The sequence below is a fragment of the Salvia hispanica genome, chromosome 6 (genome assembly GCF_029641045.1).
Source record: "Salvia hispanica isolate PSC_SH4W2 chromosome 6, Shi_PSC_v1, whole genome shotgun sequence".
NCBI lineage: Eukaryota > Viridiplantae > Streptophyta > Magnoliopsida > Lamiales > Lamiaceae > Salvia > Salvia hispanica.
This window is the reverse complement of record NC_142697.1, coordinates 10874016-10891222: the sequence shown is the minus strand read 5'-3', so window position 1 is coordinate 10891222 and position 17207 is coordinate 10874016. Positions and strand designations below refer to the sequence as shown.

General features: G+C 35.3%; 1 protein-coding gene, 1 non-coding gene and 1 pseudogene across 3 annotated transcripts; all 3 read left to right on the top strand.

Moving 5' to 3' along the window:
- The first annotated feature begins 3606 nt into the window (after window positions 1–3606).
- On the top strand, window positions 3607–5974 carry LOC148923214 (putative purple acid phosphatase 20). The gene is made up of 4 exons (XM_089060608.1): window positions 3607–3736; window positions 4560–5438; window positions 5519–5607; window positions 5680–5974. The coding sequence occupies exons 2-4, from the start codon at window positions 4590–4592 to the stop codon at window positions 5855–5857; spliced, it is 1116 nt and encodes a 371-aa protein (XP_088916734.1). The 5' UTR covers window positions 3607–3736; window positions 4560–4589; the 3' UTR covers window positions 5858–5974.
- A 578-nt stretch (window positions 5975–6552) lies between these two features.
- TRNAR-ACG (transfer RNA arginine (anticodon ACG)) lies at window positions 6553–6631 on the top strand. The gene has a single exon. It is a non-coding gene; the product is annotated as a tRNA-Arg (tRNA).
- Window positions 6632–16535: 9904 nt separating this feature from the next.
- On the top strand, window positions 16536–17207 carry LOC148923212 (protein LITTLE ZIPPER 3 pseudogene; annotated as a pseudogene). The gene is made up of 2 exons (XR_016132336.1): window positions 16536–16645; window positions 16846–17207. The product of XR_016132336.1 is annotated as a protein LITTLE ZIPPER 3 pseudogene (transcript).

Below are 17207 nucleotides of genomic sequence, written 5' to 3'. Positions count from 1 at the left end.
TTACAACCAAAAAGAAAGACCTTTCGGACTTTTGATGATTAATCACATTTAGTAGAGGAGGGATTAGACTTTGAGCAAGCCTATGGTAAACTTTGCATGATGCATGATTCGAGTGCTTATAAACTTAACCCTTATACACTTTGAGAATGAGAGAAAGAACACTTCCCATCTTTGGAAGTTTGCCACATGTGAGTGCTTGAATTCAAGGTTTTCCACGAGTTAGTAATGAAAGTACACTAATAAGCTCTGCTTGATTTTATTGCGTTAATACATGTTTAATCTACTCTTTCATATTTTGAGGCAATTATGACGTCTAGTCCTTATGTAATCCGTGCGTCTATACTTGTGTCTTTATTGTTTTGTTTGAAGACAAACAAATATTTAAGTTTGAGGGAGTTGATACGCTCGGATTTTGCACTATTTTAGGGCCCTTATTTGGTATGTTTTTAGTGTCTAAATCGCAGTTCATGTCCATATTACAGCGATCGTTGTAGGACATGCAGCGACCGCTACCCAAATCCGCAGAGGCTTCGGACAATGCACAGCGACCGCTGGCCAAGGTGAAGCGGTCCGCTGCGAGAAGACGGTGCACGAATTTAATTAGATTTTCTCCAGATTTTACCAAGATTAGCCAATCTTTTCCTTTCCTCCATAGGATTCGACTTACTCCCTATATATACCCCCTTAAACCTCTTCATTCAGAGACACCTTTTACACTCTTTGTCTCACAATTCTAGAGAAAAATATTTGAGAGTTCATCAGTGTGCAAGAGGTTGAAGACGAAGTCAAGTGAAGATCAAGGCTACAGGATTCTACCTTTGGGTTTTATCACTTTAGTTCTTATGTTTACATTGGTATCCCTTCAAACTATGTTTTTAGATTATTTTATCATGTGTAACTAAATTCATAGGATTCTAAAGATGTGTCAGCAACTCTTTTTTGGTTTATACAAATTTCGTTTTCTGTTTAATATCCGTTTTGTTTATACTTCGTTTCTTCCTTAAGTTGTTCCGAAATACTGCATGTGTAAGTGACACATTCGATGCTGATCTGCTATAACTTGCTACATAATCGTGAGAGGAGGTTGGCAAGTTAGATCCACTTAATAGACACTACGATTAGCTTCCCTTAAAATGGCATTGTTAATTGAGAGTAAAGACTTTTCAAGGGTCTTAGGAGCTTCTAGGAGTTACGAATCTAGGATTGACAACCCTAGTGTTAGTAATCTACGCTTGTACCGCATGGGCAGAACTTATGTGACTCGTCCTATCGAAGTATAGACTGTGCTAGGGTATTGTAGAAGGAATTTGTGTAACCATAGTTGTGAACGCACATCCCTGGAATTCTCTTATCCCATCTATTCGACCTCTAGTTTGTGCTGCATTAATCCACTTTCTGTTTTTAATTCAATTGTTTTCACAAAATTCTCTGGTTCTCCAAATAGTAAAAGAAGCTTAGTAGAAGGTAGCCACTTGGTGATCTTATTCCCCGTGTTCGACAACCCGGTACTGACCTTTAGCTATACTAAATCTACCATGTATACTTGCAGGTATTTTTTGTGCTAATAAATAGTGCATCAATGATACGAACGATATACCATTTTTCCGATATTTTTACCCACCCTTAATCCTACCAAGTAACAAAAGAATTACTTAATAAATTTACCAATTATACAAAGTTTAATACAAAAAATAGCAATATATTCATACATACAAAATTTTAACTTTTTCAGATATCACATTTAATCTAATAAATAAGTATATATCAGAATATCAGATACACATGTAACATGATACAAAATTTCCACTCATGAAATTTCATTGCTTACTTCTTTAATTCTAATGAGCAATTGCTTTAATAAAAATGCATTACTCCAATTTTTTTAATAATTTAATGGTAATTGTTAATAAAATTGTGTTTTCTTATATCCAAGAACATAACACTGTAAATTTAAATCAATTAAATTTAAATTCAAATTCTTCGCTTTAGAATTTCATACTTCTGCACTGATATGAGGAAGCAAGCTAGGGCAAAGAGTGGGCAAGAGTGGAAGCAGAGATGGCGGAGGTGGTGAAGAGGCGGCAACAAAGTGGAGGGCAGAGGCGGAGGCGGTGTGGAATGTGAGAATTTGTGAAAACAAATTGATTTTTTGGAGTTCAAAGTCGTCTAGAGGTAGCAGACTGAAATTTTTGAGAAATTGGGCTAAAAGGTAGTTTGATCAATTTATAATTATTGGAAGGAAAATAATAAGAAAAATGAAGAAAACAAATATAATAAAGTAAAAAAAAAAACTCTTATTTTGAAAAATCCGTATGCCTCGCGCCTATATTTTGAAAGTTCGAAAAATTTAATACCCAATCTCAAAAGGTTAGCAAATTGAGACCCCCATATTCTAAAATTTATCCATCTTAAATAGGCTCGAAACGTACTACAGCCCAGTAGCCTAGCCTAATACCCACTTCGCAACATCCAAAACTTAAAAAATTTCATATTCGCTGACAAATTAAAATTTATGACCATATATATGTCTTTATAATAGACATCCTTTTCTTCATTTTTTGGCTGAATGAGATAAATATCCTACTTTCCCACTTAAAAAACATTCTAACTTTTCGCACACTACTTATACCATGTTTGATCCATGCTTGGCTAAATTATTATTGAATCTCCTTCATATTACTCCCTCTATCTTTCGTTGTATGTTTCAATTTTTCATTTTGATCCGGCTTTATTAATTATCACATTTTATTTTTATTATTTTTTTATAATGAACCTCACATTCCACTAATTCATTTTAAAATCCATGAATTTATTCATAATTATGAAACACAGAGTCAAAAAATCAAAAAATCTCCATATCTTTAGGACCAAAAAGGATCTTTAATCTAAAGATTTTAAATGATACTCCCTCGGTCCGTCTCAGTTTATCATTTTGATTCGTCCACTATCAGAAGTCCTGGTTTATCCATTATGAGTCATGTTTATCATTTTAGTACGTCCACTATTAGGAGTCTCGATTTGTTACTTTTACTATAAATGTAAGTAGACCTCACTTTCTACTAACTCATTCCATTCACAATTATCTATTATAAAACTAGCAATGGAACTCATATTCCTCTATCTTTTCTCACCTACTTTTTTTATATTTCTTAAAATCAGTGTCGAAATCAAATGAGACTCCTAATGGCAGGGTGAGTAATACATATTAATATAATAATACCTATATTCTCGAATTTGACAAAAAACTATTTGACCAATTTCTGGTCCAACTTTCAAAAATATTTAATATAATCCTTTTTTCCAATTATGTTATATTTTCGAATTTAGGAGAAATTATGTAAAATTTGACTAAATTTTATCACAATTGCAAACAGGGGAAAAAAACACAAATGCGCACGTAATTATATGCAGAGACGTGACAAGAAGATATGTGCGTTGCGTCCTCTCTCTATTCTAAACGGCCCCGAAACTAATGCATCTCTCCTCATCACCATTTTCATTGTCAATACATATACCACAATCTTTTCTTTGATTACTTGTCTTCAATCGTTAATCCATTTTCATTTATGGCCCCGAAACCTTTAATTTTGGTATTGGCCTTCGCCGTAGCCGTTGTTTCCGCGGCCGAATACCGCCGGCCGCCACCGCGGGGTTCTCTTTCTCGGTTGCTATTAGGAGAACTCAATGACATTGATTCCACCACACCCCAACAGGTGCTCTCTCCACACCCCAACAGGTGCTCTCTCCCTCTCAATTAATTTGAATTTGACTCATATAATCTTTGATCAACATCGTCGGCAGGATTAGTATAGGAACTCCATAAATTGTAAGAGAGATATGGTAATTGAAATGATGAGACAATAATAGGATTACATTTTTTCATGGTGTTGAGAAAATGTAGTTGGGATATGTCTCTGTCTCCTATGTGCATCCATTGTTATATTCAAATGCGATGCACCAAACAAACCAACCATGCTGAGGTTATAAGCTAAGTAAAAATCAATAAAAAAATAAAAAAATTACTAGGAGTTTTTGGTACTACCATTGAGTACGTGTTCATTATGAGTCATGGTTCACTTTTACTATAAATGATTGTTTGGCATCACTTTTACTAACTCATTCTATTCACATTTTATTATAAAATGTCAGACATTCCACTATCTTTCCCCATCTACTTGTCTTTATAAAACTACGCCTATTAATGACAGACGGAGAGAATGTTCAATTTTCCACTTTATTTTAAATAGTACTCCCTCCGTCCCGGATGATTCGGGTCACTTTGACCGGGCACGGGTTTTAAGAATTGTAATGTAAAGTGGGTTGAAAAAGTTAGCGGAATGTGGGTCCTATCTTTATATATTAGTTTTATAATAAAATGTGAGTAGGAATGAGTTAGTGGAATATGAGGTCCACTACCAAAAATGGTAAAAGTGAAGTGAGACAAATTATGTGGGACGGACCAAAATGGAAAACTGGGACAAATTATTTGGGACGGAGGGAGTAGTAGTATTAATTTTTGAAATTTCTTGACTCAACTAACTGGAACATGTTAATCTCAGGTGCACATATCTGTGAGTGGCACAGACCACATGAGAATATCATGGATCACATCGGATCCGACTCCAGCAGTTGTACGCTATGGTACAACTCCGGAAGCCAACATGTCCTCCTCCTCAAACGCCACCACACGAAGCTACAAGTATTTAATGTACCGCTCCGGCGAGATCCACGACGTCGTAATCGGTCCATTGCAAGCCAACACCGTCTATTACTACCGCTGCGGCCCCGCCACCACCTCTTCTTCTCCCCTCTTCAAATTCAAAACCCCACCATCACTCCTCCCGATCCAATTCGCCGTCGCCGGCGACCTAGGCCAAACCGATTGGACGAGATCCACGCTCCAAGGCATCGCAAAAACAGATTACGACGTGCTGCTATTGGCCGGCGATTTATCCTACGCCGACATGAATCAGAAATACTGGGACAGTTTCGGGCAATTGGTGCAATCGCTTGGTAGCTCGCGGCCTTGGATGGTGACGCAAGGCAACCACGAAGTGGAGGCGATTCCTGTTTTCCACGGCGAGAAATTCACGGCTTACAACGCGCGATGGGTGATGCCTTTTAAGGAGAGCGGATCGAGCTCGAATTTGTACTACTCGTTCGAGGCGGGAGGCGTCCACGTGGTTATGCTGGGGTTGTATGCGGATTTCAAGGCGGATTCGGATCAGTACCGGTGGGTGAAGGCGGATTTGGGGAAAGTGGACCGGAGCAGGACGCCGTGGGTGGTATGTGTTGTGCACGCGCCGTGGTACAATAGTAACGAAGCGCATCAAGGGGAGTATGAGTCGACCGGGATGAAGGAGTCGATGGAGGAGTTGTTGTTTGATGCTAATGTTGATCTTGTTTTCGCGGGCCATGTCCATGCCTACGAGCGCTTTGTACGTGACTTTTCTTCACCCTCTTATTTTTTCAAACAAAAATTAAAATGTGACCTATATTCTGAAATCTCTTTACATAGGTGCGAGTTTACAAGGATGAGGCTAATAAGTGTGGTCCGATGCATATAACCATTGGCGATGGGGGCAATCGCGAAGGACTTGCTAAGAGGTTCGTTGTCTCATTCTCTTGTCTATTTTTTTAATTAATTGTGTTTGGAATTTACTTTTCATTCGCGTACAGGTTCAAGAACCCACAACCTAAGATATCTGCGTTTAGGGAAGCAAGTTTCGGACATGGCCAACTTTCGGTTGTGAATGCAACTCATGCTTTGTGGACATGGCACAGAAATGACGATGACAACCGCGACACGGTTCCATCTGATCAAGTTTGGCTCACAACCCTAACTTCGTGTCCTTAGTTTCTTTCACAACCCTGTATTTAGTATTTACATTGTCTGTGGGTACATTTCTACTAAATTTTAATTTTTTGTTCACTGCACGCACAATTAGTTTTGAGTACACAATTATGATTTTGGGCTTTACTTTCTGGGCTGATGCATTATCTAACTCGACTTAATTCAGACAATTTATGATGGTCTACTAATATTTTTAAAATAAAAATAATTACATGCGTAGAATGAGAAGTGCTTAATTTACCAAATAATTAAAAAGAGTAAAAAAATAACAAGTAAACTTGAAATTTGTACATGCAAAAAAAATGTGTTGATATTATCTGATAGAGTTTAATACAGTGGTCAAACCAGTAGGAGCCATAGGGGCCTTTGGGCCTCCAACCCGTATGACATTTGGGTATATAATCCTCCATCCCAAGGAAGACCCTTTTCTTGATGGATATAAGATTTTATATAATTTTATTTTACGTCCGATAGGGGTAGTTGACAATTTCATCCGATTTTGACCATTATTTTCATATTCGTAATAGTGTGAAAAGAAGACTCGGCTCTAACTTGTTCAAGAATAGTGGCGTTTAGTCTCTCGACCTTTTGACTTAGAATTAGTCAGTTCTATTTCTAGATGGGGGCAGGGGAATGGCTGGGGAGAGGAAAGGTTCCTTTTTTTGAGGGTACTCCCGGGAACAGATCCAGTTGAGACGGGGTGGGGCCTGTAGCTCAGAGGATTAGAGCACGTGGCTACGAACCACGGTGTCGGGGGTTCGAATCCCTCCTCGCCCACAACCGGCCCAAAAGGGAAGTACCTCCTCCCCCTCTGGGGGTAGGAAAATAATGATCGGGATAGCGGACTAAAAGCTATGGAACTTGGGTGTGGGTCTTTGGAATGGTATTTATCGTGAATGATGGAATCATTACACATAGTATGCTCCTGGCCCATCAGCGTGTTTTTTTGTTTTACGCCCCGCAACTCTTCTATTAGTAGCATAACAAACTTCCTCATTGTGCTAAGTGGAGAGAATAAAGTAAAAAAATGAATAAAGTAGAGATAAATGCATTTTTATTTTTAGTAATGGATTATTTTAATTGTGCCAAAATGTAAAGTGAATTATTTATGATGGGGTGGAAGGAGTATTAGTCATGTATACATTTGAAATGTAGCAAGATAGATTCCTTCTGCCGCCAGCAGGTCGGTCATGATTTTAATTCTTTTTCATGATATAATTTGTGTTTTAGGGAGCAGATTGGTGAATAACTAAACATTTTAATAAAGTATTTTTATTTTACATCATATTTTCAACATCTGTAATTAGTAAGGTTAAGACTTTTTTAATCTTACAAGGAATTATATATCCACTCATTATACTCATACTCCCTCTGTCCCCAGAGAAAAGAGACTTTAAAGATGACATGAGTTTTAATGTGAAATTGGTAAAATATTAGAAACATAGAAAGGAAAAATTATTGAAATATATTAGGGGATGTTCGGTTTGCAAGATTGTATCCGAGATTAAATTTGTAATGTGTTTGGTTCATGAGATTCAACCCCACAACTCATCATAGATGGATAATCATAGGATAATTAGTCATAGCTTACCCCCTATGACTAAAATAATCTCACAACTCAATCCTAGATTGTATCTTGATATTATTTTTATCTTAGAAACCGAACACAACCTTAGTAGACAATGAGTCTCATCTTAGCGGCTGACACCGGCCCGGCAGAGCTTCCGGGCGGGGCTTTCGCTTACTTTTCTCATGGAGATCGAGGACCCAATACAACCTCTCGGCCAGGTCTTCTTGATCAATTCTGTACGTCCGCGTGTCATGTCGTGACGACTCTTTCTAGACGGGATCTAGAGCTTCCAGAGCGTCCATCAACTAGATCTGAAAATCTTACAACAAGAAAGGTCGTAAGAGAAGCAAGAACACCTTCCGACCATAAGAAAGAAAAAACTTGATTGTTTTGAACATTAGTTCCCCGCAACTACAGGCTCGAGCATTTCTCTCATAAAAAAGTAGACGTAAGTGAATTTATAGATTGTGGGAAAATAAAAATAGAAAGATAAAAGGTGTTTTAAACTTTTTTTTATTATATTGTGAAAAAATAAAATAGTAAGATTAAAAAAAAAAAAAAAAAAAAAAACCACAATTAGGACTGGATTTCTAGTCTAGGAATGATCGAGATGAGATTCTACCATTACACCACCAATAATACCAAATTTATTTAATTGATCAGCATTTGTTATGATTGTTGGTTTTTGGGATACAATTTTATCTTATATAGGTTCGTCAATAACTTGTTAGTCCTCCGTCATTAAACTCTCATAGTCTCTTTCTCCTCTTTATTTGTTTTATCACTTCAATTTATTTTCTCTGCAACCCAACAAATTTTTGCGTTCTTGTTATTTCAATTTCTTAGTTGCTTTCCAAATTTTTGCACAAAATATACAATGTTTTAAAGCATAAAGAAAATCACAATTTTTGGTTACCATATCAGAGCTAAATCTTGCTATATATCTTTTGAATCAACTGGACGGTCTAATGAAGAGAACAACATTTTATGTATTGGTATTAATAATAAAATTAATTAGGGATATTGGCATCTAATATCACGAAACTTTCAAAAAGTTAGGATTTTCCCACGAACTTTACCCCCAGTTTGTTTTTTCCCACGAATGAAAAAAATCATGTTATTTTAATAGATTGAAGAATAATTTTGGAGGGTGTGCTTCAAGAAAAACTATCTTCAAAGATTGAAAAACTTGAAGCTCTCAAAATTGTTGTCTAGAAATTACGAAAATAAATCCGTATCATGATATTATTTGTGGAAATTTTTTCATTCTTGGGAAAAAACAAACCAGGGGTATATTATTTGTCAATTTTAAAGTTCGTGGGAAAAACCCAATTTTTTGAAAATTTCGTGATATTAGATGTCAATATCTCTAACATTATTATTACTACCAATTATTGTAGAATTGTAGTTAGATTGAGATTTGAGCTGATTTTAAGTTTCTTACCATGGATGCCCTAACATAATGTATTTCTATATTGAATGATGTGATTGTGGATTGGTTCCCTTCAAATATTACTTAGCATGAAATTTTACCATTTTATACTACCAAGAACAACCCTAACAATTTTATTTGGGTCCAGGAAATGCTGATTGAAAGAAAATGAAAGGAAAAAGGAGGTAAGGGAGAACAAGATCTGGTAAAGGGCCCACAACAAAATGAAAAATTAAGGTATTGTGATTAAGGTTGGTGGCAGTGAGCTGATTCGCCCACCACATAATATGATCTAATTAAGGCATTCATACTGTTGTAGGAAAGGCAGACTCGACTTACAAAAAGCTAATCGCAATAAAATCTCATATTCGGAAATTTACAATTAATATATAGCAATTAGAAAATGTTCCAAATGAAGGACTATAGTATGAAAGGAACGTATGTGAAGTGATTGAAATATGAATATAAAGCATATGACATGGTGTACTATGTAAGCAATAAAACATAAGTAATTTATCTTAGAATCGCTATTTCTGAATATTCATTTACGTTGTATTATAATAATATCATAATGCGTAATTGCACTATCCCATACCCAATTCTCCCCGAAATTTGAACCCTACCAAATCTTATTTACAGTTTAAAAGTTCAACTTTAAAACCAATATAGAAAAAGTGAATGCAGGTAATTATTTGAATATTGTATTTGGATTTGGGTGGTCCCATTTAATCCACATCACTCCTAAGTTATTTTGAAAAAAAAAATGGAAGTTCACGTGTAGGATTCAATGTACCATACTGAATTTCATCTTAGCGTTGCAACTATTGTTATTATGTGAAATAATAATTATTTAACCAGCAGTAAAAAGATTTTTTTTTTAAAAAATTACTCCCTCCATCCCAGAAAAGATGTCGCATTTTCCTTTTTAGTTTGTCCCACAAAAGATGTCACATTTTCTATTTTTGAAAACAAAGTTCTCTCTCATATTAATATAAAAATTATATTTTCTCTCTCCAGCTAACATACAAAACAAAACTTTCTAAAATCCCGTGTCATCTCACAAGTGTGACATCTTTTATGAGACGGATGGAGTACGTGGGTGAACTATAACCTTTCTCGTACTAAGTTTTTAGAATCATTCATCTTATTAAACTAGTTATCTTTTTACTTAAGAATATAATAACGTCACACCACTTGGAAAACGATCGAGATATATAGATCCACCATTGGAGACCTCCACCATGGCCCAAGATTCTTTTGTTTCACTTTTCTATTCCTAATTAAAGAGCATCCGCAGCGCTGGCTCGTTGCCAGCTCGATCTCGTCTCGTCGAGACGAGCCAGCATCGTGTCAGCGCCGCAAACATATGTTGCGTCGTGTAGCCAGGTGCCGAGAGGAGACTGGCGAGCCAGCTCGCAACACGCGTTGGCCACGTGGCAAGCTCCAGTGCGGCTGTGATGTCCACTCGCCGGCATGCGAGTGGGCGTCGTTTATATCCGTTGAAAAAATATTTTTTTATTTTATTTTAAAATTCCAAAAAAAATAAAAAATAAAAATCCCCCAAAAATACTAGCCGTTTTTTTTCAATATTTTAATTTTTTTTTTCTATTTTTTAAGCCTCCAATCACTTCTATAAATATCAAATCATTCACACAAATTATCCACCATAAAAAAAAACTCTATATTCTCACTCAAACACTCTACATTCTTTATCTCAAAACATTATTCTTCTCCCAAAGTTTTGAATGGTAAAGCGTCGGCCATCAACTTCACCGCTAACAACCGCCAGTATAAAATTGGGTAGTATCTAGCCGACGGCATCTATCCGAAGTGGCCAACCTTCGTGAAGACTTTCAATAGGCCGATAAACGAAAAACGGGCTCTTTTTGCGCAGAAGCAAGAGGCTACTCGCAAAGATGTGGAGAGAGAGTCTGGGGTTCTACAAGCTCGATTCCATATTATCAAATCCTTGGCTCGTACGTGGTTTATGGAGAATATGGTCGACATCGTGTATACGTGCATAATCTTGCACAACATGATTGTCGCCGACGAAGGACCTAATGCGGAAAATTGGTTCAACCCTGAAACCCCGGGAGGCTCTACCGCAAGTAGTCCGCCTCGCAATGGAGTGCATCCTTCTTTGCAAGAGCGAATGTGTGTTCGGGCAAGGACACGTGATTCTATCGCCCACGCCCAACTCCAGGAGGATCTAATAGAACGCATTTGGGCAAAATTTGGCAACCGTTAGACGATCACCACATCACTTTCCATGATTATGCGGATTTCAATAAATTGTAATATTAGGATTTCAATTATGTATTTTTCGTATTTTCGGATGTTGTAATGTAACATCCCTAACCCGAAACATGCATCATTTTATATATTTATACATTTTTTTTGTACAATTTTATATTATTATTTACAAAATAAATATTACATACGTTCTAGAACGTATGTAATATATAGTTTTCCATGCATGAAATACTATCATGCACAAACACGCATTACTACACATGCACACAAGTATATTCACTACTTAATAATTAGGCAATATATATATTGTACATATGAAATATTTATTTTGCAAATAATAATATAAATTGCACAAAAAAATGTATAAATATATAAAATGATGCATGTTTCGGGTTAGGGATGTTACAATTCTTGCCCTCTTTAAGAATTTTGTCCGCAAAATTCATTTCTCTCTAAGTTAATGCAGTCAATGAAATTGCTAAACGGTAAACAGATGTGGATAATTCTTTCTCATCTTTTCCTCAGTACGTCAGTATTTTTCAGAACATGCGAAGGATCAGATCGATAAAGCTGAATCCTACTGACGTAGAAAATATTATGAATCTGCGCCAACTCTGGAGGTAATGTTAACCTATACGCCAATGGTCCAACTCTTTCAACAATATCTCACGGTTCAATATAATGAGGACTCAACTTACCTTTTTGCTCGAATCGCATGACTCCTTTTTGAGGTGAAACTCACGAAAAGAATTTATCAAGACTGAGATAGTAAATAGCGGATCTCTGCCAATATATAAGATACTAGAATACCACATAAGCGTTCCTACAGATAATGATGTCAAATCTTCAAAGCAAAATAATGTCTCTAATAACAGATTTTGAACAGAATAAGAAACTTCATATACTTGCGATTGTTACTACGCATAAGCAATAAACTTTCCATTAAGTCAAAAGATAACCAAATCCATGTTTCAGCGCATCACTATAAATAACATAATATATTGTACCTGCGGAGATAACCAAAATAGGTGACATATTCAACCGATGCTTTCACTCATTAAAACTCTTTTGATATGCTTCACTCCATATAAAAGAAGAATTATGCCGTACTAACTTCATTATCAATTGAATAATAACCGAGAAAAACTTCCAGTTGAAAACCAGTTCAATCTTTTGTAGATCCACTTCTATTCCAAAACCTGACACCACGTGTCCCAACAATACCATATGATCTAGCTAGACTCACGCTTACTCAACCTTGCAATGATCTGTTTATCTCGCAAAACTTGTAATACTCACTGCAAGTGACTAACATGCCCATCTTGAAATTGATCAAATAAGTCTTCTATTCTCGGTAATAGATATTTATTCTTCATTGTCACTCGATTCGACTTCCAATAGTATATATAATGTCGCAGTGTATCATCTTTCTTCTTCAAAAATAATATTGGTGCTCTCTGACAACTCTTGTAACTGTTTCTTCAACTCTTGAAACTCTAATGAAGACGGTTGATAAATATAAATAAAAATAAATGCAGTGCTCAATAGAGAAATATGTCTCCTGATAAGGTGAAAATCCAGATAAATATGCACTTCCAATAAATCAAAAAGGCGATCTAGATAATATAAGAAAACCTGGAGCAATATATTGATTACCATAAAATATCACTCGATCCTGTCTCGATGATTATACTACCATTTCTTTTACTTGACATGGGTCGTAGGAACTCCACATGTTATCAGGGTCGGCGGCTGACGCATTTTGGCAACCTTCTCTTTCTCATAAATTTTGCATGTAGATAAATTTATAGTATATAGAGTGGTGAGAGGGTCCCACTATGGTTTAGAATATTTTGCAATATGTACTTGATAAATGTTGGTTTTGAACTTATATAAAAGGTGTGTTTCACGTACTTGGTGTGTGGGATATTTATTTTAAATTTCAGAATTTATTTATAGTAAGTGCATACGTCATAAGGACTGAGGTGTGACATGTAATCTTTGTGGTTTTTAATGATTTTATGAATTATTAGTATTAATTTAATATTTCAATGAAATATTAATTAAATTTGTTAGAAATAAAAATAAAAAATTAAATTAAATAAAAATCAAACCATGCAAGTTTGGTTTTTTCCTTAGAGTATGTCACTCGCACCGGCAACACCCGCACGAATCTCGGCCAATCACAACACGAGTGTTGCACACACGCTCACAACATCAATCGACCAAAAATAGCCGTTTTCCATTTGTATTATAGTATTTTTATCAATAATATCACACCTCAAAATCGTCATCTTCTCCTATTACTTCTCATTTCTCTTCCAAATTCTCCTGTAATTTCTTTTAATTTTTTTTGTAAATATCACTTATATGCTAGACTTTGTTTCCAAACATCACGATTACAAATTATAAAAGAGAAGAAATTAGAGCAAAAAAGGACTACACATTTATGAAATGGTATATTTTCAAGCATTACTCAAAAGTAAAAATTGAAAATAATACTAGTACTATAGTAGGACTAGGAGAAGTGTTGAATCGTTGATAGGGTCATTGCATGGGCTTCTGGTTTCTCCTTAATCCCTAACTTGCTTTCACATTCAACTCTTCCACACATGCAACAATCAAATAAATTCATTATTAATTATATGTATAATGCAATTAGTATATACTCCCTTTGTCCCGCTTTAGCAGTCCCATTGACTTTTCTGCCCTCTTTTTGTAGAAATGATAAAAAATAATTAAAGTGGAGAAATGGTAAAGTAAGAGAGACAATAATGTAGATAAGACTCTTCTCTATATTATTCTCTCTCTTAATTTACCATTTCTCCTCTTTAATTATTTTTTATCATTTTTACAAAAAGAGGACAGAAAAGTCAATGAGACTCCTAAAGCGGGACGGGAGGAGTACTACTGCTAGGTAAAAATTGTATATTGTCACTTTCAAGGAAAGCTGATTTAAAACAAACCAAGTGAAGCTGATTTTACTGTATGAAACTAGACTACCAAGTTAATGATGTTGCAAGAAAGGTTATTCCAATAGAAAAATGCAGTTGTGGGTGAATAATTGTAGTAGTTTCATAGGCATTGCAGATTATGATGAGCACTCAATGGGAATAAATAAATGCTCTATGCCCCTTTTGTCCATCTTAAATATTTTGTTCAATGCTCTATATGAGAAGGGAGATAGAGATAAATATTAAAACAAATCCAAACACATGAAATCATGAGATCCTTCTCATTTATTTCCTTTTCTTATTTGCAAGATCGTATTACGATATTAATTACTCGTAATGATAGATAGGCTACTGTTTGCTAGTAAAAAAGAAAAGTGGTTTATGTTAAGAAGAGGAGAGGTCATGATTAGAAAGCTTTTTGCCTTTTCGACAAAATTTATAACAAAAGGGATATCTCATCAACTTAACCAATTACTAATTCTTTTATCTTTCGTTTAATAGAGAATTACGCCTTTTCTTTTTTCCTATACGGAGTACTCCCTCCGTCCCAGGGAAGATGACCCCTTTTTGGGACGGCACGCGATTTTATGCAATCTTGTTTAAGATGTTTAAGTAGAAAGAGAAAAGGTTGGTGGGTGTTTTAAGTATGAGAGAGAAATAAAGTAAGATATGAAAATAAAGGTAGAAAGAGAAAATATAAATGGATGTTTTAAGCAAGAGAGAGAAATATGAAAAATCTATAATTTATTTCACTTATTGATTTAAAAAATTCTCAAAATATACAATTAAAAATATTGACAATTTCAACAAATTTTTTTAAATTAATTATATGCTGGATTAAAATTTTTGAAAATTAGGATATGATTTTGTCATTTTCTAAGTTAAGGACTTATTCAGAAAACATAATTGTAAAGACCCATTTGATTGTTAATTTAATTAAAGTGTGAAAAATCATAAATTCATAAATTACGTAAAGCGTAAAATTATGTGAAGCAAAAAAAACCTGAATTTAACTTGGCGGCAGATCCATTCATTCAATTCTGGAAATTTCAACTTGGCGGCAGATTTAACAATTGAGGATTTCATTCATTTCATTTTGAAACCTTTCAAGTTGGCGGCAGAATTCAACAATAGATGAAGCAAAAAGGATTCTTCCACACAAAAAATTAAATTGCTTCCTAACACTAAACCGACAGCTGATTTAGAGGAAGTCATGGTGGGCAAAAAGGAGTCTTCCACACCAAAAATCAATCTTGTCGTCCAATTTATCCGTCGTCAAAATCGGCAATACGCCTGAAATTTGGGAAATTTGTTTTGACATCGCCGGAAATCGCATCGGTCTCGTCGGCCAATGCGGTTCTCTGCTCTATTTGGCACAGACAAAAAAGAAGATTAGTGAAAGGAGAAGATTGCCGGAGTAGATTGCCGGAGACGATTGCCGGAGATGATTGTCGGAGTCGATTGCCGGAGACGATTGCCGGAGAACGAGATCGCCGATTAGATCTATGGTTTTGTCAAAGAGAAGCAGAAGTGGGCGGTCAAATTGGGTAGTTAATTAGTGAATTAATTAGGGTTAATTAATTAGATTTAAAATCCCTTATTTTCTCCTAATTATTTTCTTACTAAGTAATGGGTCATCTTGGTTGAGACAGACGAAAAAGGAAAGTGGGTCATCTTTAGTGGGACGGAGGGAGTATTAAATAGGGAGTCCAATACTCGTGTCAGAGGATAATTAAGTTGTCAATATTGCAGATTAAATTATTGGAGTAACAAATGTGCAGCGTAAGATTATTATTTTAGAGTTACACGTGAAAATTGGTTATATATTGGGCCATAGCAATTGAAGAAAATAAAGATTTATTTGTATGATAAGCTAAATGCTAGCCCGAAAGGATACATAAAAAATCTTAGATGTATTATTTAATTTTGTGGTATGTATATATACATTATAATATTTTAGATACATAAATCTCATTTCCCCTGTTTCAACCAAATTTGTTGATTTAAAAGTTTGTCCGATGTTTTAACTAAATATTAAAGGTGGTTATTGTCGTTTCCTACACGTTTTGACTTATGAGGGTGATTTGTAATTTGTGAAAATTTGTTATACATTTAATCATATATCATCATTTAATAACCTTAATATAATATTTAATTAAAAATGAATGCAAAATTAAAATGATAATTTTGATACTAGAATTAAAGAAGTAGCATTAAGTGATAGAAATTGAGTGAAGCATATAATGATAGAATAAAATAAATGGATGCAAAATTAGGGTAAGAAACAAAATAGAAATAGGGAGGGTGGATGTGATGATTACAAATCGGAAAATACCGAGAATGCCTCTGTGGTGCCAGGTAGGCATGACGACCCCCCAAAATAGACCTAATCATTGTATAAACAACATTAAAATCGTTGTATGATTATACTCTGTATTTTTGTGTTCCCTAATTTTCAAATTTTTTGCACTATATATATTGCCCCCTGTGGCCTAATTTTTGTCACATACATTCTGATCTTCAGAGAAATTAAAAGGCTCTTCAGTCTTCTCCTCCAACAATTCTGCCTCTCCTTCCAAAAGGTGATCTTTTTTGAAAACCTACAACAAGGGCAAGATAGAGAATATTATTATTATTCTTTCACCAACAAAGCTAGGCAATTTTTCTAGTAACCTTTGATTTGCTTCCCACCAACAAACCAAAATCTTAACCACTCTCTCTGCATGCTCATGAACACTTTATTTATTTAGTTAATTAATGCCATGTTTATTCTTAATTTCAGACAGGAAAATGGAAAAGCTAAACTCGAAATTGCACTTGGAGAATTACTACATAATGCAGGAGAATGAGAGGCTGAGGAAGAAGGCGGAGCTTCTCAACCAGGAGAATCAGGCGCTTCTCAATGAGCTCAAGCACCGCCTCGCCGCCGCCGCCGCCGCCGCAAATCCCACCACCTCCTCTTCCACCGCTAAGGCCACCAAGAAATCCAAGAAGTGAGGCCAATAATCATCAAGATATATAGGAGTATTAAGGAGAAATGGTAGTAGAAATAATATAATCATCTTTTGTCTTAATTAAGTCTTTTCTTTTTGTTAGTGTTTGTCACTCCAGTTATATCCTAGAAATGAATATTTTGTTTTGTTA